The following is a 27,853-nucleotide window of genomic DNA, read 5'->3' as shown; positions in this document are numbered from 1 at the left end:
TCTCATGTTGAAATAATATCTCTCTGTTGATTCCTGCATATATATTTTTACATGTGCTCATAATTTTATTCGTTATTTGTGTAAAAATATTCATTTATGCAAAATTCTTTATCTTTACGAAGAAGTAAGCAAACCTCGTCGATTATAAGTGTTTCTACATCCTCTTTCACTCTTGCAGCTAAAGAAGAATAGCATTTTTTGTACTACGTAGGTGGCATCCAATTGACCCTCGTCAATTTTCTAATTCAAAATAACACTCTCTGATTGGTCAATCGTTGCTGGTCACCCTAAGCACAGGTCGATATATTGACTGTGGTCAATCGAAACGTGGTCAAACGAAACGTGCTTGCCATGTTTCTGCGTCGTGATCTAAAATGCATTTGAAAAGATAGGGACTGTGAAGAACACGTGGTGGAGAGGAGTAGTTTTTAATCCATTTTCAATTATTTTTATTATCGTAGTGCATGAGTGCGTTTCGACTTGATCTTTTGGCAAAGAAAGTAATAAATGCATGTCGAATGTGTTATGTTTGAGAGAATAAGAAGAAGATAAAGCATTTTCAACTTCTGCCAACACAAAGACACAAAGACACTTTCTATCATGTCGATTTCATCGAAAAAATTCTGTTCCTCGGAAGAGAAGAGAAATTCAGAAATAACTAACGAAAAAGAGTAAGTATAGCTTTGCTTTTTTCGTCCTTTTCATAAAAGTTACTGCTGGGCAATAACAATGTCGAAATAATCACAGATGCCGGCAAGATAATAGGAAAAAACAAAAAGCGTCCGATGACATGAAGTATAATTAATTCAAATTAAAGTAAATAAGCAATTAAACTGAATTAAAATTATCAACTATTTATAGAGAGATGCAGAAATATGAGAAGAAAATTTTGCAATGCCTTCTAGCGGGAAAGATAATTCCAATGGATCTTAAACATTGGCCGTTCTTTCATCTGCTAAAGCCGGAATTTATTCCAGAAATTCACATGGTTATGCTATATGGTAAAATTACCATTTTTCATTATATTGTCCTTTTGGCTATGTAATATTGTTATTTATATGTTTTATATATATTATATATATTAATATTTTGAAGGTTGTTCTACAGAAGCTATATATATAATTGTGACGAAGGACAAGAATGTTTACAATTTAAATCATAATAAAGATGAGCATTCAAAGATTGGTGACATACATAATGCTTTCCACTTAGAAAAGATAGAAGAATTGTGTGGGAAAAACATAAAGACTTTTGCTTGCAGCTGGAGTTTCGTCCTGGCACTTACAGCAGAGGGAGAGGTATATCAAAGAGTTCATATTTTTTGAAGGGAGAAATAATATCAAATTTTTTAGCAGTGCTTTTATACTTAAATGTAACATTCTAAATATAAAATGAGATTCAAAGAATCAAAAAAATATATTACAACTATACTATTTTTAAAAGGTTTACTACTGGAAATTTGATGAATGGAATTTTATTGAGAGACGGCCTATCAAGTACAAACCTATTCGAGTCTCCGGCTTTAGCAAGAAACGTATCGTGGACATTGCATGCGGCGAATTACATTTTCTCGTTTTGACCAGCGATGGAGAGGTAAGCAAAAGATTAAATTATCACAATGATAACGATAAGAATCATTCTCATAAGCTAAACAATTGTTCGTAATTTAGGTATATGCTTGGGAAGACAATATTTATGCGCACGATATTAGAAACATTGCTAATTTTGATGGTAGTGTGAGACAAGTAAAACATGGATTGGAGAAGAATAATGTTGTTCATATCGCGTGTGGTACAAAATTTAATATGGTTATAACTGACAAAAACAAACTATATAGTTGGGGCAGCAACAAGAAGAGGCAAATTTCAACACACTCAAACACACACTTGCAAGAAGAATACGTATATCCACGCAAAATTATCACATTCTCGGATAAAATAGGTAAATTTTTAAAAATTTATTTCTAAGACTTTATCTGTAAGAATGTTATAGTGTCGAATATCTTCGTGAGAATGACGTTTTAGTTAAATTAGTCTGCGGAGACCAGCATACGTTGGCACTTACAAATAAAGGAAATATCTATGCCTGGGGCAATAACGATTGTGGACAAGTGGGCGTAAATAACAGGATAAAGTCCTCCGATCCGATACTGGTAATTCATGAATGAAAATTAAAAAACTTTTTAATAATCTCCATTCGCTGAACTAGAAATGAATACAATCAACAGGTGAACGTACCTCAGATGGGAAAGATTTTGAATGTTGAGGCCTATAGTAATATTAGCATTGCGGTCGGCTATGATAGATCTATCTATATATGGGGTCAATACAACTTCCATCAAAATATTATCCAACCTTTTCGCACGAAGTTTTCGAGGGTTTTTGACGTGTTGGGTTTTACGTACAATTACTGGAAACGAGTGCACAAGCCATTAATTGTGCATAATTCCGTACACACTATGCGAATTACGAATAATTATAATTATAAGTATACTGAAGAAGTATTAAATATATTAGAATCCCTAGAAGCAGCATTTGATGATCCGGTATGTTTCATATTATTTTTCTGTATGTACTTTTTTGCATTGCATATATACATATATATATATATATATATATATATATATATATATACTCATATATATATATATATATATATATATATAGTAATACACATATAGTACACATATACATATATACACATATACATATATAGTAAAATTAAATATATATGAAACATATTTACATAGGTTTTAGATTGGTTGATTGGTATAAAAGAATATAGATATTTGTAGATCTTTGTAAGAAATAATTGGAAATAATTTAATGTAATTTTATTAAATTATTCAATAATTTTTGTCTTTTAGTTGACCAGTGATTTTATCATACAAGTCGAAGGACAACCTATTTACGTTCACAAGGTTATTATTAATATTCGTTCCCAGCACTTTTTTTTCAGAAACATGTTTCACCATGATTGGGCTGAAGATGTTCAAAGGTAATTATTTAAAAAAGGAAACTGGTTTTTTTATTGATAATTGTTCAACTTTGATTATTACAATGTTGTTTTTTGATAGTACATCGGATTCATTACCAGTATACACCATATCGGATAAATTTTCTTACGTCGTTTATAAAGCCTTCTTGAAATATTTGTATACTGGCACAATCGATTTACCTTTGGACAACGCATTAGGTAATTGGGGTTGTAAACATTAGAGTTATCATAAATTACAGTTCAGAAACTGAATCGCCATTTTATTACAGAGCTTATGGAATTCGCCGAGATGTATTGTGAAACCAATCTTAAAAAAGATTGCAGTCAGATAATAAAGCAAACCGTCACTGTGTCAAATGTAGAATTCTTGTATAATAAAGCGATCGCGTATAATGCTAAAGTAAGTATTACAATTCATAGTTAATCGCTATTAATGTTGGAGTTCATTAATTGTAATATATTTATATATGCGTTCGATCGTTGAATATCATATGAATTTTAGGAACTCGAGGAGTTCTGCTCCCAGTTTGCTTTGCATCACAAGACAGATAAGAGATTATCGGAAGATGATAATAAATTAGATATGAGTACTCAGGCTAAGTTTATACACAGAGCGATACAAAATGACGTTACTATCACATCGTCGACATTCTCTTCCCCGAATCAAAATGTAGAGGAGAGAAATTTAGAAATAACAACTAAAAAAACGTAAGTTTGACGGTATTGTTTTTCTCTTCCTTTTTATATTTTAATTGCTGCTGGGCGATAGCGATGTCGAAATAATCGCAGATATCGACTAAATATGTAAAAGGTGAAAACAAAAAGCGTTCGATGACATGAGGTATAATTAATTCAAATTAAAATTAATAAGCAAAACTAAACCGAAAGTTATCAACTATTTATAGAGAGATGCTGAAAGATGAGAAAAGATTCTTGCAGTGCGTTCTAGCGGAAAAGATAATTCCAATAGATCTTAAACGTTGGCTGTTTTTTCATGTGCTAAAGCCGGAATTTATCCCACAAATTTACATGGTTATGGTGTATCGTAAGATTTATCCGTTTTTTTTTATTCTTTTTGTCTTTTTCATTATGTGATATTATTCCTTATGCCATGGCAATTTGAAACAGATAATGGTAAAGGGGTTATAATTGTGACGAAGTACAAGAATGTCTACAGCTTAGATTATAAAGAGTATTTGAAGAGTGGTGACACACTCACTGCTCAATTTTTAAAAGAGATAAAAGAATTGCATGGAAAAAACATAAAGACCTTTGCACATAGTTATAAGTTTATCCTGGCACTTACAGAAGAGGGAGAGGTATGTCAAAATTTATATTCCTTGAATAAATAAAATTGATATTAGGAGATTTTATATCATCCCTAAAGCATGAACTTTTTTTAGGGTGTAAGTAAAGATGAAAATTATTATATATACGCATGTGTGTGAAATCATAATAAAATATAAGTAGATAAATTATAATTAAGAATACATCTTAAATAAATAAATTGCTTTGAATTAGAAGAAGATATTTGGTCATAATATTGTTACGCCCGCGGCGAGGGTTTCGATAGATATGAAGGCACGTTAAAGAGTTCAGCCGCTCGCGAGACGCGCTAAATAAATAAACACTTTTAAAAGCAACTAAGAACTTTAATGTACAATACAGAACACAGAAGCATAACCACAGAACGTTAACACACAATAATAATAACACGGATCGGCTCGATACAAATACGCGATCGCACAGCTTGACAGCTGGCTCCAGACTCGAATGACAGACGCTGTCAACAACTTCTTGACAACCAGATGTTCTTGTTAATCGGCGCCGTCCCGATGAACACGGACATCAGAGGCGTAACAATATTTATTTCAATATGCAAATATTGAATTTTTATTTCAATATGCAAATATTGAATTTTTAAAATTAAAATATGAGAGATTGTAATGATATAATTTTTTTATGTTCTTAATAAGATAAAAAATACAAAAAAAATTTTAAATATCTATAATGGACATATAAAAACTGATATTGCAGCACATAATTTTTAAGTCTTTACTTTTAATTCTTCAATATGGTTGTAAAAATGAAAGCATTACACACATACACACTTAGTTTCATAATATTTTAAAAGTGGGAGAAAACTTTGAATTCTTTTATATGTATCAACATGTTCAATGAATTTGTATAAATTTATCATGTTGAATAGTACTTAGGATGAAACAATATCAAACTTTATCATGAATTTTTTGCCAAGTCTTTTCAAGTAGTGCTTTCATACTTAAATATTCTAAATGTGATTCAGTAAATTAGATCAAAATATAAAATATGATTAAATATAAAAAATGTATTACATTTATGCTATTTTTGAAAGGTTTATCTCTGCCATATCATGGAAAAAGCCATTTTCAATTGTTACATTCCTGATGTATCAACATTTATTCGAGTCGCTGGCTTAAGCGACAAGTATATCGTGGACATTGGATGTGGAAATTATCAACTTCTTGTTTTGACCAGCGATGGAGAAGTAAGCAAAAGATTAAATTATCACAATAATAACAATGATAATCTCATAAACTAAACAATTGTATGTTATTTAGGTGTATGCTTGGGGAACAAAAAATTGGGAAAAAATTGAAAGATATCATTCGGAAGAAAGTGATTCGGAAGAAAGTGATTCGGAAGAAAGTGATAATCAAGAAAACATAGTTTATTTTAATAGTGTGCCGTGGCAGGTGAAACATGAATTGGAGAAAAAGAAAGTTGTTCACATCGCGTGTGGTTTAAATTTCAACATAGTTGTTACTGACGAAAACAAAATATACGGTTGGGGTAATAACAAGATCGGCCAGATTTCAATCATCCAGGCACAAAAACATTACGAATATCCACGCAAAATTATCACCCTCTCGAATAAAATAGGTAAATTTTTTAAAAATTTATATGTGAGATTTGATCTTTAAGAAAGTTGCAGTATCGAACATCCTCATAATTACGTTTCAGTTAAACTTACCTGTGGATCTCAGCATACATTGGCGCTTACAAATAAAGGAGAAGTCTATGCTTGGGGCGATAACAGTGACGGACAAGTGGGCGTAAATAACAATTGCAAACCCTCCGGTCCGACCATGGTAATTTATAGATTATTGATAAAAAACTTTCTAATAATTGCTATGATGGAGTGGAACGAGGAATAATAAGGAAAGATATGATCGACAGGTGAACGTCCCCGAGATGGGAAAGGTTTTGGATATCGCTGCTTATAATGAAACGAGTGTTGCCGTCAGCTATGATAAGATTATCTTTGTGTGGGGTGACTTTTATTACGAAAAAATTACTATCCCGTTTCCTACGAAGTTTTCGAGCATTCATGACGCGTTTTCGTATAGTATGTGGAGATGTATGCACAAGCCATTGATTGTATTTAAGAATAGTTCCAAATATGTTGAAGAAGTATTAGATATATTGGAATTCCTAGAAGAAATATTTGATGATCCGGTATGTTTCATTATTATTATGTATTATCATTTTTTTTTATTATGTAGTATAAAGCTGTATCTAATACATATTTTCATTTTAATGTGATTGGTATGAAAGAATAGAGATTTATAAGAGATTTATAGATTTATAGATTTTGTAAGAAGGAATTATAATTCTTTTTCTATTGAAAATATAAATTGCAATCGTTTCAATGATTGTTTCGATTAAAACTTCTGGTCTCAATACGGTATAAATATATTGAATTATAACATTAAAAGTAAAAAATTACCTATTTTTATGATAATATTTATATTAATCTATAATATTATTATTTAATAATTTGTTCTTCAGTTGACGAAAGATCTTACCATACGAGTCGAAGGACGACCTATTTATGTTCATAAGGCTATCCTTAAGATTCGTTGTCAGTATTTTAAAAACATGTTTCAACATGATTGGACTGAAAATATTCAAAGGTAAACTTTAGAAAAGAATTATTTAGAATTTCTCAACTTTGGTTACATAATGACAAACATTGTTTTTTGACAGCATATCAAATTCAGTGTACAACGTATCGGATAAATTTTCTTACGTCGTTTATAAAGCCTTCTTGAAATATTTATATACCGGCATAATCGATTTACCTTCGGAAAACGCATTAGGTAATTGAAACTGTAACCGTAAATAATTACAAATTTACAATTCAGAAACTGAAACGACATATCATTACAGAACTTATGGAATTGGCCGACATGTACTGTGAAACCAATCTTATAAAAGATTGCAGTCAGATAATAAAGAAAATCATCACTGTGTCAAATGTAGCCTTCTTCTACAATAAGGCAATCGAATGCAATGCTAAGGTAATTACCACAGTTTGGAGTTAATTATTATTACTGTTAGAATTTATTAATTGCAATGTATTTATTTATGTGCGTACAATATATCATCGAATATCATGTGAATTACAGGAACTCGAGGAATTCTGCTTCCAGTTTGCTTTGCGTCACGTGGAAGCTGTAGTACTATCGGAAGAATTTATTAAGTTAGATACGAGTACAAAGGATAATTTTATGCGCAGAGTAGCTAAAGGAAATATTTTCGATATATGATTCTTTCGACAAAAGTTTCGAACTAAATCGCAGATCGTTTTAGATTCCTATACATGCATCAATGAAGTTATACAAGTCCAATAAACATTGTTCCACTTACCATTTTATACTTTAAGATAATATTACGTAATATACATATAAAATATATAATTTTATCTATCAATTTTATCTATCAATTTTATTTATCAATTGAGATATTTACAAAATAGATTTAATTATTAAATAATAAATTTGATTAAAAAAAATAGGAAATTTTGTTTCTCATAAGAAACTTTTTTTCTCTCACTAGTGTCTTTTATCAAAAAGTGAAAAAAAGAAGATTTATTAAAAATATTAAAATCCATCGAGATTATAAAAGACAAGGAAAAATAATATTAAAAATTTCAATAAGAATATCACTTACAGTATAGATAATTTTATTCTTATATATAATATAGATCTTTTATATACATGCAATATGTAATTATAATTAAAGAATTGATTAGTTGTAATGAAAAAAAGGAATTACAGATTCATTCTAGTTCTTGTCAGTGTTGCTCTAGTTGGCATCTTTTTCATTTAAAGTAATTCATTTAATCGGATGGTGACAAAGAAAATTTTTGCGAGTAGACAAAATTGTATAGGTTGTAAATAAATATAAATAATAAATAATCGCGATAGAACTTGGTTACTTACATCTTGGTTAAAACTTTATATATTTAAATCTCTGTCAATTTATATATGCAATTAAGTAAATAAATTAGAGGATTTTATTTGTACATAAATACTAATAGTAACATACACATATATGTTATATATATTTTTTCAATTCAATATGGCAACAAATCGCATGCGAAATATGTACGTTTCTGCCCGTACGTTTCTCATGTTAAAATAATATCTCTCTGTTGATTCCTGCATATATATTTTTACATGTGCTCATAATTTTATTCGTTATTTGTGTAAAAATATTCATGTATGCAAAATTCTTTATCTTTACGAAGAAGTAAGCAAACCTCGTCGATTATAAGTGTTTCTACATCCCCTTTCACTCTTGCAGCTAAAGAAGAATAGTATTTTTTGTACTACGTGGGTGGCATCCAATTGACCCTCGTCAATTTTCTAATTCAAAATAACACTCTCTGATTGGTCAATCGTTGCTGGTCACCCTAAGCACAGGTCGATATATTGACTGTGTCAATCGAAACGTCGTCAAACGAGACGTTCTCGTCATGTTCTGCTTCGTGATCTCTCTAAAATACATGTGAAAAGAGAGGAACTGTGAAGAACACGTGGTGGAGAGGAGTAGTTTTTTTTCATTTTCAATTATTTTTATTATCGTATGAGTGCGTTTCGACTTGATCTTTTGGCGAAGAAAGTAATAAATGCATATTGAATCTCTTATGTTTGAGAGAATAAGAAGAAGAGAAAGTATTTTCAACTTCTGCCAATACAAAGTCACTTTCTATCATGTCGATTTCATCGAAAAAATTCTGTTCCTCGGAAGATATAGAGAAGAGAAATTCAGAAACAACTAACGAAAAAGAGTAAGTATAGCTTTGCTTTTTAATAACAATGTAGAAATAATCACAGATGCCGGGAAGATAATAGGAAAAAACAAAAAGCGTCCGATGACATGAAGTATAATTAATTCAAATTAAAGTGAATAAACAATTAAACTGAAAATTATCAACTATTTATAGAGATATGCAGAAATATGAAAAGAGAATTTTGCAATGCCTTCTAGCGGAAAACATAATTCCAATGGATCTTAAACATTGGCCGTTCTTTCATTTCCTAAAGCCGGAATTTATCCGACAAATCCATATGATTATGGTAGATGGTAAAATTTACCACTTTTTATTGTATTGTTTTTTTGGCTATATAATATTGTTACGTATATATATATATATATATATATATATATATATATATATATATCATAATATTTTAATAGACAATAGACCTGTAATTGTGACGAAGGACAAGAATGTTTACATTTCAAATTATAATAAAGATGAGTATTCAAAGATTGGTGACATACATATTGCTTTCCACTTAAAAAAGATAGAAGAATTGTGTGGGAAAGACATAAAGACTTTTGCTTGCAGCTGTAGTTTCGTCCTGGCACTTACAGCAGAGGGAGAGGTATATCAAAGAGTTCATATTCTTTGAAGGGAGAAATAATATCAAACTTTTTAGCAGTGCTTTCATACTTAAATGTAATATTCTAAATATAAAATGGGATTGAAAGAATAAAAAAATATATTATTACAATTATACTATTTTTAAAAGGTTTACTTCTGGGAATTTGATGAATGCAGTTTTATTGAGAGATGGCCTGTCAAGTCCACACTTATTCGAGTCTCCGGCTTTAGCAAGAAACGTATCGTGGACATTGCATGCGGCGATTTTCATTTTCTCGTTTTGACCAGCGATGGAGAGGTAAGCAAAAGATTAAATTATCACAATGATAACGATAAGAATTATTCTCATAAGCTAAACAATTGTTTGTAATTTAGGTGTATACTTGGGGAAACAATATTTCTATGGAGGATGGTAATAGAAACACAGCTATTTTTAATGGTAATGTGAGACAAGTAAAACATGGATTGGAGAAGAAGAATGTTGTTCATATCGCGTGTGGTAAAGAATTTAATATGGTTATAACTGACAAAAACAAACTATATGGTTGGGGCGGGAACAAGCAGTGGCAGATTTCACCACACTCAAACATAGACTCGCAAGGAGAATACGTATACCCACGCGAAATTATCACATTCCCGGATAAAATAGGTAAACTTTTTATAAATTTATTTCCGAGATTTGGCCTCTAGGAATATTACAATATCGATCATCTTCATGAGAGATTGTTGATGTTTTAGTTAAGATGGTCTGCGGATCCTGGCATACCTTAGCGCTCTCAAATAAAGGAGAGATCTATGCCTGGGGCGGTAACAATTATGGACAAGTGGGCATAAATAACAAGATAAAGTCCTCCGATCCAATCGTGGTATTTCATGAATAAAAATTAAAAAACTTTTTAATTATCGCTATCCTCTGAGTGGAACTAGAAATGAATACAATCAACAGGTGAACGTGCCTCAGATGGGAAAGGTTTTGAATGTTGATGCCTGTGGTGAAATTAGCGTTGCTGTCGGCTATGATAGATCTATCTATGTATGGGGTGGTTACTTCCATCAAAATATTATCCAACCTTTTCGCACGAAGTTTTCGAGGGTTTTTGACGTGTTTGCGCACAGTATGCAGAGATGCATGCACAAGCCATTAATTGTGCATGATTCCGTACACACTGTGCGAATTACGAATAATTATAATTACAAGCATACTGAGAAAGTATTAAATATATTAGAATCCCTAGAAGCAGCATTCGATGATCCGGTATGTTTCATATTATTTTTTTGTATGAACTTTTTTGCATTACATTTATACATATACATATATATGTACACACACACACACACACACACACACACACACACACACACATATATATATATATAGTAAAATTAAATATATATAAAATACATATTTACATAGGTTTTAGCTTGGTTGGTTGATATAAAAAATATAGTATATTTGTACATTTTTGTAAGAAATAATTGGAAATAATTTAATGTAATCTCATTAAATTATTCAATAATTTTTGTCCTTCAGTTTACGAGCGATTTTACCATACAAGTCGAAGGACAACCTATTTATGTTCACAAGGATATTCTTAATATTCGTTGCCGATGTTTTTTCGACAGTATATCGGATTCATCACCAGTATACACCATATCGGATAAATTTTCTTACGTCGTTTATAAAGCCTTCTTGAAATACTTGTATAGCGGCACAATCGATTTACCTTTGGACAACGCATTTGGTAATTGGGGTTGTAAACATTAGAGTTATCATAAATTACAACTTAGAAACTGAAGCTACATTTCATTACAGAGCTTATGGAATTGGCCGACATGTATTGTGAAACTAATCTTAAAAAAAATTGTAGTCAGATAATAAAGCAAACCATCACTGTGTCAAATGTAGGATTCTTCTACAATAAAGCGATCGAATACGATGCTAAGGTAAGTACTACAATTCAGATTTAATCGCTATTAATGTTGGAATTTATTAATTGCAATATTTATTCATGTGTACAATATATCGTTGAATATCATGTGAATTTTAGGAACTCGAAGAGTTCTGCTTCCAGTTTATTTGGCATCACACGACAGCTAACGCATATTCGGAAGATTATATTAAATTAGATGGGAGTACTCAGGCTAAGTTTATACACAGAGCGATACAAAATGACGTTACTATCACATCGTCGACATTCCCTTCCCCGAATCAAAATGTAGAGAGAAATTTAGAAATAATAACTAAAAAAAGGTAAGTTTGACGGTGTTGTTTTTTTTTCCTTTTTATATTTTAATTGTTGCTGGGCGATAGCGATGTCGACATAATCGCAGATATCGACTAAATAATAGGTGAAAACAAAAAGCGTTCTATGACATGAGATATAATTAATTCAAATTAAAGTGAATAAGCAAAACTAAACTGAAAGTTGTCGACTATTTATAGAGAGATGCAGAAATATGAGAAGAGAATCTTGCAGTGCGTTCTAGCGGAAAAGATAATTCCAATAGATCTTAATCGTTGGCTGTTCTTTCATGTGTTAAAGCCGGAATTTATCCCACAAATTCACATGGTTATGGTTTATGGTAAGATTTATCTCTTTTTTTTTCTTTTCATTGTATTGTCTTTTTCATTATGTGATATTATTCCTTATGCTATGGCAATTTGAAACAGATAATGGTAATGGTAATGGAGTTATAATTGTGACGTTGGACAAAAATGTCTACAGCTTAGATTATAAAGAGGAGTATTCAGAGACTGGTGACATACACACTGCCGTCCCCTTAAAAAAGATAGAAGAATTGTGTGGAAAAAACATAAAGACCTTTGCATACAGTTATAGTTTTATCCTGGCGCTTACAGAAGAGGGAGAGGTATGTCAGAGTTTATATTTCTTGAATGAATAAAATTGATATTAGGAGGTTTTATATCATCCCTAAAGCATGAACTTTTCTTAGGGTGAAAATGAAAATTATTATATATACACATGTGTGTGAAATCATAATAAAATATAAGATAGATAAATTATAATTAAGAATATATATTAGATAAATAAATTGCTTTGGTTAGAAGAATAGATATTTGGCCATAATATTTATTTTAATCTGCAAACATTTTCAAAATTAATATGTGAAAAATTGTAATGGTGTAATTTTTATTATTTTAATAGAGAAGAAATACAAAAATAATTTTGAAAATATCTCTGGATATACAAAAGTAAAGATTGCAGCGCACAATTTTTAATTCTTTACGTTCAATATGGTTGAAAAATTAAAACAATACACACACACACACTTAGTTTCATAATATTTTAAAAATGAAAAAACTTTCAATTCTTTTACAAGTATCAACATGGCCAATAAATTTATATAAATTTATCAAGTTGAAAAGTACTTAGGATAAAATAATATCAAACTTTATCATGAATTTTTTGTCAAGTCTTTTCAAGTAGTGCTTTCATTCTAAATGTGATTCAGTAAATCAGATCAAAATATAAAATATGATTAAATATAAAAAATGTATTACAGCTATGATATTTTTTAAAGGTTTATTTCTGCGAAATCGCGGATAAGACCATTTTCATTCGTAACATTCCTGATGTATCAACATTTATTCGAGTCACCGACTTAAGCGACAAGCGTATCGTGGATATTGCATGCGGCAATCATCAACTTCTCGTTTTAACCAGCGATGGAAAGGTAAGTAAAAGATTAAACTATCACAATGATAACGATAATAATCATTCTCATAAACTAAACAATTATTTGTTATTTAGGTGTATGCTTGGGGAAAAAAGAATTGGGAAAAATTTGATTCGGTAGTACGTAAATTGGTTGATTGGAGAAAAACTTTTAGCCGGGTTGATAACGAAAGCACAGCTTATTTTAGTGTGCCCAGGCAGGTAAAACATGAATTGGAGGAGAAGAAAGTTGTCCATATCGCGTGTGGTTTAAATTTTAACATAATTGTTACTGACGAAAACAAAATATATGGTTGGGGTAATAACGAGATCGGCCAAATTTCAATCGTCCAAGCGCAAAAACATTACGTACACCCACGCAAAATTATCACACTTTCGAATAAAATAGGTAAATTTTTTAAAAATTTATATGTGAGATTTGATCTCTAAGAATGTTACAGTTTCGAACATCTTCATGAGAGGTTGACGTTTTAGTTAAGGTGGTCTGCGGAGTCGGGCATACGTTGGCTCTCACAAATAAAGGAGAAGTCTATGCTTGGGGCGATAACTTTCATGGACAAGTAGGTGTAAAAAACAACCGCACATCCTCCGGTCCGACCGTGGTAATTTCTGGATTATTAATAAAAAACGTTCTAATAATTGCTATGATGAGTGAGAACGAGGAATAATAAGGAAAGATATGATCGACAGGTGAACGTTCCCGAGATGGGAAAGGTTTTGGATATCGCTGCTTATAATAACATGAGCGTTGCCGTCAGCTATGATAAGATTATCTTTGTATGGGGTTTCTTTTATTACAAAACATTTAGTACCCCATTTCCTACGAAGTTTCCGAACATTCATGACGCGTTTTCGTATAGTCCGTGGAGATGTATGCACAAGCCATTGATTGTATTTATGAATAATTCCAAATATGTTGAGGAAGTATTAAATATGTTGAAATTCTTAGGAGAAATATTTGATGATCCGGTATGTTTCATTATTATTATGTATTATTATTTTTTTTATTATGTAGCATAAAGCTATATGTAATACATATTTTTATTTTAATGTGGTTGGTATAAAAGAATAGATATATAAGAGATTTATAGATTTTGTAAGAAGGAATTAGAATTCTTTTTCTACTAGAAAATATAAATTGTAATCGTTTTAATGATTGTGTTGATTAAAATTTCTAGTCTCAACGCAGTCATATATTGAATTATAACATTAAAAGTGAAAAATTATCTATTTTTATGATAATTTTTATATTAATCTAATATTATTTAATAATTTGTTCTTCAGTTGACGAAAGATCTTACCATACGAGTCGAAGGACGACCTATTTATGTTCACAAGGCTATCCTTAAGATTCGTTGTCAATATTTTAAAAACATGTTTCAACATGATTGGATTGAAAATATTCAAAGGTAAACTTAGAAAAGAATTATTTAGAATTTCTCAACTTTGGTTACATAATAACAAACATTGTTTTTTAACAGCATATCAGATTCGGTGTACACGGTATCAGAGAAATTTTCTTATGTCGTTTATAAAGCCTTCTTGAAATATTTATATACCGGCAAAATCGATTTACCTTCGGAAAACGCATTAGGTAATTAAAGTTGTAAACGTAAATTATTACATATTTACAATTCAGAAACTAAAACGACATTTTATTACAGAACTTATGGAATTGGCCGACATGTACTGTGAAACCAATCTTGTAAAAGATTGCAGTCAGATAATAAAGAAAATCATCACTGTATCAAATGTAGCCTTCTTCTACAATAAGGCGATCGAATGCAATGCTAAGGTAATTACCACAGTTCGGAGTTAATTAATATTACTGTTGGAATTTATTAATTGCAATGTATCTATTTATGTGCGTGTAATATATCATCGAATATCATGTGAATTACAGGAACTTGAAGAATTCTGCTTCCAGTTTGCTTTGCGTCACATGGAAGCTGTAGTACTATCGGAAGAGTTTATTAAGTTAGATACGAGTACAAAGGATAATTTTATGCGTAAAGCAGCTAAAGGAAATACTTTCGGAATATGATTCTTTTGACATAAGTTTCGAGCTAAATTGCAGATCGTATTCTTATACATGCATTAATGATGCTATGCATATCGTATAAAGTAAACTTTCAGTTACCATAGTTTAACATAAAATATTACGTAATATAAATATACAATATATAATTTTATCTTTCAACTTTATCAATTGAGGTATTTATAAATTGATTGAATTATTTAATAATAATAATTATTTAATAATAATAAATTTGATAAAAAGAAATAAGAAATTTCATGTTTCATATAAAATTGTTTTCTCTCATTAGTATGAATGAATGAATATATATAAGGAGAAGAATCACTAAAAATATTAAAATTCATCGAGATTATAAAAAGGAAAAAGAAATAAAGGAAAAAAAAAATAAAAAGGAAAAAGAATGTTGAAAATTTCAATAAGAAAATCATTTACAGTCTAGATAATTTTATTGTAATATAGATCTTACATATATATGCAATAAGTAATTATAATTAAGGAATTTATTAGTTGTAATGAAAAGAAAAAATTATAGATTTATTCTAGTTCGTGTCAGTGTCGTCCTAGTTAGCATATTTTTGATTTAAAGTAATTCATTTAATGGGATGGCGATAAAGAAAATTTTTGCGAGCAAACAAAATTGTATAGGTGTAAATGAACGCGATGAATCTTGGTTATAAGCTTTATATACTTAAATCTCTGTCAATTTATACATGCAATTAAGAAAATAAAATTAGAGGATTTAATTCATCAATACATACTAATAAGAGCATATAAATAAATAATATATATATATATATATATATATATATATATATATATACAGGGTGTATCTTAAAAAGCTCCCACTAAGCTAATAGCATTATTCCTGATTAAAAACCGAGTCGAAAAGTCCTGAACCATTTTTTCCATAATGCTTAATAAAGCAGTAATTAATAAGTAAAGTCGCGCCAATAAAAAGACAAACTTTCTCGTTATCAACATAGAAGATTTGAATAAGCAAAAAAATAAACTGTTTTGTATTAATTTTTAAACAATTTATCTTTTCAGAAATCTTTTTAATACTTAAATCTGATTAATTATTTAATGAATCTTGGAAAAAAGAATCAGGACTTTTCGACTCGATTTTTAATCAGGAATAACGTTATTTGCTTAGTGGGAGTTTTTTAAGATGCACCCTGTATATTACATATATTTTTTCAGTTCAATATGCAACAAATTACAAGTACGTTTCTGCCCGTAAGTACCTCAAGTTGGAATAATATCTCTCTGTTGATTCCTGCATATATATTTTTACATGGACGTGCATTTTTATTCGTTATTCGTATAAAAGTATTCACTTGTTCGAAATTCTTAATCTTTCCGAAAAAGTAAGCGAAACTCGTCGAGTTAAAGTGTTTATACATCCCCCTTTGTTCTTCCAGATTTTTTGTATCACGTGATTGCATTATGATCTCCCTAAGGGCGCATTCAGATTTTGCCAGAAAAGCGGAAAAAAGAAAAGCAAAAGCCAATCAAAAATGAGCAGATTGTACTGCTTACTACCAGTACGATTTGTGATTGGCTTCTGCTTGTCAGTTTTCCGCTTTTCTGCCAAAGTCTGAATGCGTCCTAAAGCAACATTCGACAAGGAAGGAACTGTGAAAAACGTGGTGCAGAGGTGTAGCTTTTCATTCATTTTCAATTCTTTTTATTATCGTATGAGTGCGTTTCGACTTGATCTTTCTGCGAAGGAAATAATAAGAGCGTTTCGAATGAGTTCTATTTGAGAGAAAAAGAAGAAGAAAAGGTATTTTTCAACTCGTGCCGACACAAAGTCGTGTTTCTATCATGTCGACTTCATCGAAAAAATTCTGTACTCCCGAAGATATAAAGAACAGAAATTCAGAAACAACTAACGAAAAAGAGTAAGTTTGATAGCTTTGCTTTTTTCTCTCTTTTCACAAGTTACTAATAGGCGATAGCGATGTCGAAATAATAGCAGATGTCGGTAAAATAATAGATGAAAATAATTAGGAACCGTGCGATAACATGAAATACAACTAATTCAATTCAAAATAAATGAGGTAACTAAATTTAAAGTTATTAAATTATTTGTAGTGAGATGCAAAAATATGAGAAGAGAATCTTGCAATGCGTTCTAGCGGAAAAGATAACTCCAATAGATCTTAAACATTGGCCATTCTTTCATGTGCTAAAACCGGAATTTATCCGACAAATCCACATGATTAAGATATATGGTAAAATTTACTACTTTTCATTGTACTGATTTTTTGGCTATGTAATATTGTTACATATATATATATATATATATATATATATATATATATCATAATATTTTAATAGGTTCTAGTAGAGCTGTAATTGTGACGAAGGACAAGAATGTATACAGTTTAGATAATAAGAAAGATGATTGTTCGAAGATTAGTGACATACATATTTCTCCCTTAAAACAGATGGAAGAATTTTATGGAAAAAACATAAAGACTTTTGTTCGTAACTGTTATTTCATCCTGGTACTTACAGAAGAGGGAGAGGTATATTAAAGAGTTTATATTCTTTAAATGTATCTTGATGGCATATTTTTGGGAATAAATTTTAACTTGCTTGAAAGATAAGATTGATATAGAATAAGGTTTTATAATTTTATGAATTGTAAGCGTTTCTTAAGAGAAATAAGTGGAAATAAAAATTTGAACATATGTACATGTGTGTGAAATCAAAATATACTATAGAAAAATAAGTAAATTAAGTAATTAAAATTTTTAATAAACAAAGAAATTGCTTAGAAGTACAGATATTTGGCCATAATAGTTATTGCAACATACACATATTTTTAAAATTAAGATATTTCAAATTAAATTATGGGATGCGAAAGATTGTAATAATGTAACTTTTGTTTTCTTAATAAGAGAATAAATATAAAAATAAATTTGAAAATATCTTATTAACAAAGAAAGCAGAGATTGCAGCACATTTTCCATTTTTTACATTCAATGTGATTGTAAAAGTTAAAGCAATACACACACGCACATACTTAGTTTGATAATATATTAAAAATGTGAGAAAACATTTAGTTTTTTTATAAGTATAAAAACATGGCCAATAACATAAATTTATTAAAGGGTTATACCTAGTTAGAAAGTCGAAAAAAACGTATTTTTGGGAAATAAAAAAAAAACTGTTAGGTATTTTTATTTCATCGATTCTTTGTCATAATATATATCTATCAAAGAAGTTTTCATAATTTTTTCAATTAAAAATATCGAGAAATGTAGCTATTTTCCAGAGACATCTTTTTTCGGAGGCACTTGGCGGTGAGCAAGATTACTCGGAGCTGTATCATCTGAAATCAAAAATTCAAAAGAATTTAACTTTCGTATGAATTGATCTAGTTCGTGAACGAAGGATTTTACAAAAAATTGATTTTTGATAATGTGACAGACGTTTGACGCAAAAATACGAATTTTTTGTGTTAAAACTTTTCGTTCTTTTGTTAATAAAAAAAAGGTTTCATCAAAATTAAAATCCCTTCGTTCACGAAATAGATCAATTCATACGAAAGCTAAATTCTTTCGAATTTTTTATTTCAGATGATTCAGTTCCGAGTAATCTTGCTCACCGTCAAGTGCCTCCAAAAAAGATGTCTCTGGTAAATAGCTACTGTGCCTACATTTCTTGATATTTCTAACTGAAAAAATTATGAAAACTCCTTTGATAGATATATATTATGATAAAGAATCGATAAAATAAAAATACCTAACAGTTTTTTCAAATTCTTCAAAAATACGTTTTTTTCGACTTGCTGACTAGGTATAACCCCTTAAATAGAAAAGCATTTAGGGAGAAATAATATCAAACTTTATTTTTAAACTTCTGTTAAGTCTTTTTTAGCAGTGCTTTCATACTTAAATGTAACATTCTAAATATAAAATGAGATACAAAAAATCAAAAAATGTATTACAACTATACCATTTTTAAAAGATTTATTCCTGGAAATGCGGTAAACGCAGTTTATTTAAAAGAGGGCCTGAAAAGTTCACACCTATTCGAGTCTCCGGCTTTAGTAAAAAACGTATCCTGGACATTGCATGCGGACAGCTTCATTGTCTCGCTCTGACTAGTGATGGAGAGGTAAATAAAAAATTATATTATCACAATAATAACGATAAGAATCATTCTCATAAGCTAAACAATAGTTTGTAATTTAGGTGTATGCTTGGGAAGACAATATTATTTATATACAGAATAATATTGAAAACGCTGCTATTTATGATGGTCGTGTCAAACAAGTAAAACACGGATTAGAGAAGAAGAATGTTGTTCATATCGCGTGTGGTTCACGTTTCAGCATAGTTGTAACTGACAAAAATGAATTATTCGGTTGGGGCGATAACCGAGACGGCCAAATCTGTTCAATCTTCCAAGCGGAAAAATATTACGTATACCCACGCAAAATTATCACATTCTCGGATAAAATAAGTAAATTTTTTAAAATGTATTTCTATGATTTTATCTCTAAGAATGTTACACTATCGAACATCTTTATGAGAGAATAACGTTTTAGTTAAGATAGTCTGCGGATACAACCATACGTTGGCGCTCACAAATAAAGGAGAAGTCTATGCGTGGGGCGTTAACTTTCATGGACAAGTAGGTGTAAATAACAACCGCACATCCTCCGATCCGATACTGGTAATTCATGAACGAAAATTAAAAAACATTAATAATCGCCATGCGTCGAGTGGAATGAAAAATAATGCAATAAAGAATGATTAATCAACAGGTGAACGTGCCTCAAATGGGAAAAGTTTTAAATGTTGACGCCTGTCGTAATGTGAGTGTTGCCGTCGGCTATGATAGGACTGTCTATGTATGGGGTTCCTACTTCTGTCAAAATATTACCCAACCTTTTCCCACGAAATTTTCGAGGATTTTTGATGTGTTTGCGCACAATAAAACGTTCGAAGACAAACCATTGATTGTGCATGATTCTTTACACACTGTGCGAATTACGAATAATAACAATTACAAGTATATTGAAGAAATATTAGAATCCCTAGGAGCAGCATTTGATGATCCGGTATGTTTATTTTTATTTTATATGTACTTTTTTGAATTATATAGCATAAAAGTAAATATATATTTATATATATAATACATATTTTCATATTAGCTTGGTTGATTCCTAGGTAGCAAGCACAGTCATTTTGACGTTTCAAGTTGGTCATTCACTGACTATTCGTCACGAGTTGACGTTTTTATGACGTAGAAATGACGATCTAATGTTAGATTCTTGATGTTATGACATAATCGCATTTTGACATCATAAAATGTACCATATTTTGGCATCTTTTTCTTAGCATAACATTATATTTAATAGCGTTGTCGAGTAAAGCAGATTGTGCGATTCGAGAACATTATTGAACAATTACAGCCAATCTATTCTTCATAGGAATCTCGGATCGATTTTATTGCTTTATTTGAAAACGCTGGAAAACACAAATATGGAAATAGGTTACAAGTTTCATATTTATTATTATTATTTTAAATTAACCTTAAACATAAATAAAGAAACTTACTTCTAATATCATATGAAATGTCAACAAATAATGTCTTCCATTGCCGGCGTTTTATAAAAATATATTTTGCTAATCAACTGTATTATAAAAGAATATGTATATTTTTTGACACTTTAATTATAGTCGATTGATATAGCTAATATTTTCACTGTGCACTAATTCAATGAACACTTGAGTTAAGCAATATGAGTCGTGCACAGATCGATGCATGCGTCGAAAGAAAAATTATTAAGTCTGATCGCGAAAGTCATGTTAAATAAAAAATTTTAAAAGATTTTTTTTATGGGATCAATGTACTAACTAATCACATTAATAACAAAATAATCGTCAGTTTATGACTGAAATATAACGTCAAAATAATGTTATATTAAGACATCAATATAAAATCATGTAACAAATCAGTCGTTTTGACGACTTATGACCAAAAATGACCAGTTTGAAACGTCAAAATGACGTGTGCTTGCTATCTGCGAATCAATCAAGCTAATATGAAAATATGTATTATATATTTTTATATTAATTTGACTGATTTCCTCCTAAGTTGGTATAAAAGAATATAGAGATTTGTAGATTTTTATAAGAAAGAATTGAGAATTTTTTTCTATATAGAAAAAAATAAATCGCAATCGTTGATTGTTTTGATTAAAATTTTAATTATCATTCCAGTCATATATTGAATTATTAGTGTGTGTGTTTGTGTGTGTATGTGTGTATGTGTTTGTGTGTGTGCGTGCGTGTGTGGATTGAATTAAGTATTGATTTTAGTATTATAGATTTTAGTATTATAGATTTTAGTATTAACTATTTATTTAGTATTGAATTAAAAGTGAAAAATAAATAGTTAGGTATTTTTTATGATAATTTTTATATTAATCTAATCTTATTAAATTATTCAAAATTTTTTGTCCTTTAGTTGACCAGTGATTTTATCATACAAGTCGAAGGACAACCTATTTACGTTCACAAGGTTATTATTAATATTCGTTCCCAGCATTTCAGAAACATGTTTCACCATGATTGGGCTGAAGATGTTCAAAGGTAAACATTTAAAAAAGGAAACTGGTTTTTTTATTGAGAATTTTTCTTTGGTTATTATATAATGTTGCTTTTTGACAGTACATCGGATTCATTACCAGTATACACCATATCGGATAAATTTTCTTATGTCGTTTATAAAGCCTTCTTGAAATACTTGTATACCGGCACAATCGATTTACCTTTGGACAACGCATTAGGTAATTGGGGTTGTAAATATTAGAGTTATCATAAATTACAATTCAGAAACTGAAGCTATACTTCATTACAGAACTTATGGAATTGGCCGAGATGTATTGTGAAACTAATCTTAAAGAAGATTGTAGTCAGATAATAAAGCAAACCATTACTGTGTCAAATGTAGCATTCTTGTACAATAATGCGATCGAGTACAATGCTAAAGTAAGTGCTACAATTCGGAGTTAATCACTATTAATGTTGGAATTCATTAATTGCAATATTTATTTATGTGTACGATATATCGTTGAATATCATGTAAATTTTAGGAACTCAAGGAATTCTGCTTTCAATTTGCTTTGCGTCACATGATAGTTAACACGTTATCGGAAGATTATATTGAATTAGATATGAGTACTCAGGCTAAATTTATACATAGATCAGCGATACAAAATGATGTTACTATCACGTCGTCGACATTTTATTCCTCGAACAAAAATGTAGCGAAAAGAAATTTAGAAACAACAATTAAAAAAAAGTAAGTTCGACGGTTTTGTTTTTCACTTCCTTTTTATATTTTAATCGCTGCTGGACGATAGCGATGTAGAAATAATCGCAGATGTCAGCAACATAATAGATGAAGATAACAACTGTGCGATGACATGAAGTACAATTAATTTAAATCAAAGTGAATAAAGTAACTAAACTTAAAGTTATCAAATTATTTGTAGTGAGATGCAAAAATATGAGAAAAGAATCTTGCAATGCGTTCTAGCGGAAAAGATAATTCCAATAAATCTTAAATCTTGGCCGTTCTTTCATGTGCTAAAGCCGGAATTTATTCCACAAATTCACATGGTTATGGTATACAGTAAGATTTATCTATTTTCTTTTTTCATTGTACTATTTTTTTCATTATGTGATATTATTCCTTATGCCATAGCAATTTATGACATCACCTAACTGCAGTAATGGATTTATAATTGTGACGAAAGACAAGAATGTCTACAACTTCGATTACAAAGAGGAGCATTTAAAGTTTGGTGACCTACACACTGCTCTATATTTAAAAGAAATAAAAGAATTGTGTGGAAAAAATATAAAGACCTTTGCATGCAGCGGAAGTTTTATCCTAATACTTACAGAAGAAGGAGAGGTATGTCAGGGTTCATATACCTTGAATGAGTAAAATTGATATTATGAAGTTTTATATCATCGCTAAAGCATGAACTTTTCTTAGAGTGGAAGTGAAAATGAAAATTATTACATACGAGTATACACATGTGTGTGAAGTCATATTTAATAAAATATAAATGGATAAATTATGATTAAAAATATATATTAAATAAATAAATTGCTTTGATTAAAAGTACAAAAATACTTAGCCATAACATTTTTTTAACATGCAAATATTTTTAATATTAATGTGAAAGATTGTAATGATATAATTTTTATTTTCTTTATAAGAAAAATTACGAAAATAATTTTGAAAATATCTTTAATGTATGTAGAAAAGCAGAGATTGCAGCACCTAAGTTTTAATTCTTTACATTCAGTCTGGTTGTGAAAAAAATGAAAGCAATACAAATACGTACACTAAGTTTCATAATTTTTTAAAAATGTGAGAAAAAATTTAAATTCTCTTACATGTATCAAAATGGCCTATGAATTTATATAAATTTACCATGTGTGTTGAAAAGTACTTAGGATGAAATAATATAAAACTTTATCATGAATTTTTTGTCAAGTCTTTTCTAGTATTGCTTTCGTAATTAAATATCCTAAGTGTGATTCAGAAAATCAGATAAAAAAAATGTATTACAACTACGCTATTTTTGAAAGGTTTATTTCTGCAAAATCGCTGAAAAGGATCTTTTCCGTTCTTCTTTTACGATTCCTGACGTATCCACGTTTATTCGAATCGCCGGATTAAGCGACAAGCGTATCGTGGACATCGATTGCGGAGAGGATCATGGTCTCGCTCTGACTTGCGATGGAGAGGTAAGTGAAAGATTAAACTATCACAATGATAAGGATAATAATCATTCTTATAAACTAAACAATTGTTTGTAATTTAGGTGTATGCTTGGAACGAATATTGTTGCGAGCATTATGATTGGGAAGAAAGTGATTGGTAAGAAAATGATAGGGAAGAAAATGATAGTCAGGTTAGTAACGAAAACACAACCCATTTTAGTGTGCCGTGGCAGGTGAAACATGAATTGGAGAAAAAGAAAGTTGTCCACATCGCGTGTGGTTCAAATTTCAACATAGTTGTAACTGACGAAAATACAATATACGGTTGGGGCGATAACGGGACAGGTCAGATTGCAATCGACCAGGTGCTAGAATACCAATACCCATGCAAAATCTTAGGATGCACAATCTCGAATAAAATAGGTAATCCATATAGCATCTATGTCCAAAAGACGTTCTCAGGGCATCCTGAAGATGGCCAAAGATATCTTCCGGATTCTTTCTGAACATTGTTTGGATATGTATGCTATGTGGGAAATCTTTTGAAAATTTATGTCTGAGATTTGGTTTCCAAGAATATTACATTATCGAACATCTTCATGAGAGATTGACGTTTTAGTTAAGGTGGTCTGCGGAGAGAGGCATACGTTGGCGCTTACAAATAAAGGAGAAGTCTATGCCTGGGGCAATAACTATTATGGACAAGTAGGTGTAAATAACAACGGGAAACCCTCCAGTCCGACCGTGGTAACTTATGAATTATTGATAAAAAACTTTTTAATAATTGCTATGATGAGCGGAACGAGGAATACAATAATAAGGAAAGATATGATCGATAGGTGAACGTCCCTGAGATGGGAAAGATTTTGGATATCGCTGCTTATTGTGACTTAAGTGTTGCCGTCGGCTATGATAGAATTATCTACGTGTGGGGTTTCCTTGAGTGGGATTATCATACTCCTATTCCATTTCCCACAAAGTTTTCAACGATTCAAGACGCGTATGCGTACAGTCCGTTGAAACACATCCACAATTCATTTTCATTGATTCTGTTTACGAATAATTTCAAGTATGTTGAAGAAGTATTGAATATATTGGAGTCTTTAAGAACAATATTTGATGCTTCGGTATGTTTCATTATTATTCTTTATGCATTTCTTTTATTTTAGCATAAAACTTTATACGATACATATTTTAATTTTAATATGGTTGGCATAAAAGAATAAAGATTTATAAAAGATTTGTTGATTTTGTAAAAAAGAATTAGAGGACATTTTTTTTTATACCAGAAAAAATAAACTGCAATCGTTAATGATTGTTTTGATTAAAACTTCTGATCTCAATCCAGTCCTATATTGAATTATAATATTAAAGATGAAAAATATTTATCTAATATTATTATTTAATAATTTGCTCTTCAGTTGACGAGTGATCTTACCATACTAGTCAAAGGACGACCTATTTATGTTCACAAGGCTATCCTTAAGATTCGTTGTCAGTATTTTAAAAATATGTTTCAACATGGTTGGACTGAAAATAATCAAAGGTAAACATAGAAAAAATTATTTAGTATTTTTCAACTTTGATTTCATAATGACAAAAATGTTTTTTGACAGCATATCAGATTCAGTGTACACCGTATCGGATAAATTTTCTTACGTCGTTTATAAAGCCTTTTTGAAATATTTATATTTCGGCACAATTGATTTACCTTCGGAGAACGCATTTGGTAATTGAACTGTAAACGTAAATTATCACAAACATACAATTCAGAAATTGAAATGACATTTCATTATAGAACTTATGGAATTGGCCGACATGTATTGTGAAACCAATCTTGTAAAAGATTGCAGTCAGATAATAAAGAAAATCATCACTGTGTCAAATGTAGCCTTCTTCTACAATAAGGCGATCGAATGCAATGCTAAGGTAATTACTACAGTTCGGAGTTAATTTCTATTACTGTTGAAATTTATTAATTTTAATGTATTTATTTATGTGTGTACAAAATATCATTGAATATCATGTGAATTACAGGAACTCGAGGAATTCTGCTTCCACTTTGCTTTGCGTCACATGAAAGCTGTAGTACTATCGGAAGAGTATATTAAGTTAGACCTGAATACAAAAGATAATTTTATACGCAGAGCAGCTGTAGAAGATATTTTTAAAACATAATTTTTGTTAAATGCAAGTTTTGAGCCAAATTGTCAATTGTTTTTTTATTCCCATATATGTATCAATAATGCTATACATATCTAATAAAGTAAACCTTGTTCCAGTTACCATTCCATAGTTTAATGTTACATAAATATGTAATCTGTAATTTTATCCAATAATTTTATCTAATTTTGTATCGAATTTTTTATCTAATTTTATTTATCACTTGAGATATTTACAAAATTGATTCAATAATAAATTTCATACTATTCATAAGAAATTTTTTTCCTCTCACTAGTATGTTTTACCAAAAAGTGAATATATAAGGAAAAGAATTACTAAAATATATTCTCAAATACAATGCATTGAGATCATAAAAGACAGAGAAAAATAATATTAAATATTTCAATAATAAAATCATCTAGAATAGATATAATTTTATTTTTGTACATAATATAGATTCTATATGATACATGCAATATGTAGTTATAATTAAGCACTAGTAATTATAATGCTACAGAAATATCATAAGTCCATTTCAATTTTTGTCAGAGTCATCTAGTTCGCATATCTTTGATTTAAGGTAATTAATTTAATCAGATGGGGAGAGAGAAAATTCTTGCATGAGCAGGTAAAGTTGTCTAGTAATCGCAAGTAATCACAAGAGCTTAAAAGCTTCTTAAAAGATAAAGTATTGACGTTGTACAAGAAAAACATCAATTCGATGAACTATTAATGCTACATCGCGTGCCTAAAATGTTTAATTTGCATTCTTTTTCTTGTCCTATATGAGAAGAAATTAATGAATGCCGAGTGTCAATTATATAAATGAAAATTGAAAGATATATGATACTTTTTAATTTTTATTTGCAACATTTTTATTCTACATACACATATGTATGTAAAATCAAAATATAAGTAGAAAATTTAATTAAGAATATATATTAAATAAATAAATTACTTTGATTAGAAATACAGATATTTGGCCACAACATTTATTTCAACATGCAAATATTTTTAAAATTAAAACTATTTGTGAAAAATTATAGTAATTTTTAATTAATATAAATTTTATTTTCTTAATAAAAGAAAAAGTATGAAAAAAATTTGAAGATATCTCTGATGAACAAAGAAAAACAGAAATTACATCACATTATTTTCCTTATGTATTCCATCTGGTTTTGTGAAAAAATTTGTGACAGGAAAATAAAGACTTTCCTCGACGTCAACGCTCGACAGGACTTCTCGAGCGCTAATTACGAAAATTGTGTATTTGTCTTGTCCGTCAATTATTTGTTAAATTATTAATGTAATTAAAATTACAGAGAAGCGACTACGGCCGGGATATATGTCGATCCACCGAGAGAGAGAAGGGTCAGAGCCCCGAAGAGGGACACGTGATGGTTGACGCGTACACGTCAAAATACTATATTTATATTGATTTATATTAATTTATATTGATTTATATTGATTT

The 27,853-nt window shown here is 29.9% G+C and overlaps 2 protein-coding genes across 2 annotated transcripts; both read left to right on the top strand.

Annotated features, from left to right (window-relative positions):
- The first annotated feature begins 221 nt into the window (after positions 1-221).
- Positions 222-15,569, top strand: LOC105248375. The gene is made up of 41 exons (XM_025405935.1): positions 222-671; positions 862-1,001; positions 1,096-1,298; positions 1,444-1,593; positions 1,671-1,941; positions 2,025-2,152; positions 2,228-2,545; positions 2,867-2,997; positions 3,077-3,195; positions 3,267-3,397; positions 3,500-3,705; positions 3,903-4,042; positions 4,126-4,316; positions 5,372-5,524; positions 5,598-5,919; positions 6,001-6,128; positions 6,217-6,495; positions 6,829-6,953; positions 7,027-7,139; positions 7,210-7,340; positions 7,449-7,584; positions 8,992-9,115; positions 9,272-9,411; positions 9,526-9,716; positions 9,864-10,013; positions 10,091-10,364; positions 10,454-10,581; positions 10,662-10,970; positions 11,247-11,457; positions 11,529-11,659; positions 11,764-11,966; positions 12,159-12,298; positions 12,387-12,586; positions 13,259-13,411; positions 13,489-13,801; positions 13,888-14,015; positions 14,104-14,382; positions 14,698-14,822; positions 14,895-15,007; positions 15,078-15,208; positions 15,317-15,569. Exons 1-41 carry the CDS (start codon positions 601-603, stop codon positions 15,455-15,457), a joined length of 7,170 nt encoding a protein of 2,389 aa, XP_025261720.1. The 5' UTR covers positions 222-600; the 3' UTR covers positions 15,458-15,569.
- A 24-nt stretch (positions 15,570-15,593) lies between these two features.
- LOC105248376 lies at positions 15,594-26,444 on the top strand. The gene is made up of 24 exons (XM_025405917.1): positions 15,594-15,627; positions 16,652-16,687; positions 16,873-17,355; positions 17,549-17,688; positions 17,795-17,985; positions 19,433-19,582; positions 19,660-19,930; positions 20,016-20,143; positions 20,235-20,531; positions 21,944-22,068; positions 22,147-22,265; positions 22,337-22,467; positions 22,572-22,780; positions 22,974-23,106; positions 23,186-23,398; positions 24,085-24,243; positions 24,321-24,376; positions 24,440-24,642; positions 24,839-24,966; positions 25,059-25,346; positions 25,641-25,765; positions 25,836-25,948; positions 26,018-26,148; positions 26,257-26,444. Exons 3-24 carry the CDS (start codon positions 17,279-17,281, stop codon positions 26,395-26,397), a joined length of 3,528 nt encoding a protein of 1,175 aa, XP_025261702.1. The 5' UTR covers positions 15,594-15,627; positions 16,652-16,687; positions 16,873-17,278; the 3' UTR covers positions 26,398-26,444.
- The last annotated feature ends 1,409 nt before the right edge of the window (positions 26,445-27,853 follow it).

This window comes from Camponotus floridanus, unplaced genomic scaffold, assembly GCF_003227725.1.
Source record: "Camponotus floridanus strain SB8 unplaced genomic scaffold, Cflo_v7.5 scaffold127, whole genome shotgun sequence".
NCBI lineage: Eukaryota > Metazoa > Arthropoda > Insecta > Hymenoptera > Formicidae > Camponotus > Camponotus floridanus.
Note: the sequence above shows the minus strand (reverse complement) of the source record. Positions and strands in the feature narration are given on the sequence as shown.

What these genes read in the sequence shown, in the direction of transcription:
- LOC105248375 (XM_025405935.1), top strand. Translation starts at nt 601, where the DNA reads ATGTCGATTTCATCGAAAAAATTCTGTTCCTCGGAAGAGAAGAGAAAT. An exon ending in CACACTTTCGAATAAAATAG is followed by an intron (nt 13,802 to 13,887) that starts GTAAATTTTTTA and finishes TTGACGTTTTAG; the next exon opens with TTAAGGTGGTCTGCGGAGTC. An exon ending in CGATCGAATGCAATGCTAAG is followed by an intron (nt 15,209 to 15,316) that starts GTAATTACCACA and finishes TGTGAATTACAG; the next exon opens with GAACTTGAAGAATTCTGCTT.
- LOC105248376 (XM_025405917.1), top strand. Translation starts at nt 17,279, where the DNA reads ATGTCGACTTCATCGAAAAAATTCTGTACTCCCGAAGATATAAAGAAC. An exon ending in ACCTTCGGAGAACGCATTTG is followed by an intron (nt 25,949 to 26,017) that starts GTAATTGAACTG and finishes ATTTCATTATAG; the next exon opens with AACTTATGGAATTGGCCGAC. An exon ending in CGATCGAATGCAATGCTAAG is followed by an intron (nt 26,149 to 26,256) that starts GTAATTACTACA and finishes TGTGAATTACAG; the next exon opens with GAACTCGAGGAATTCTGCTT.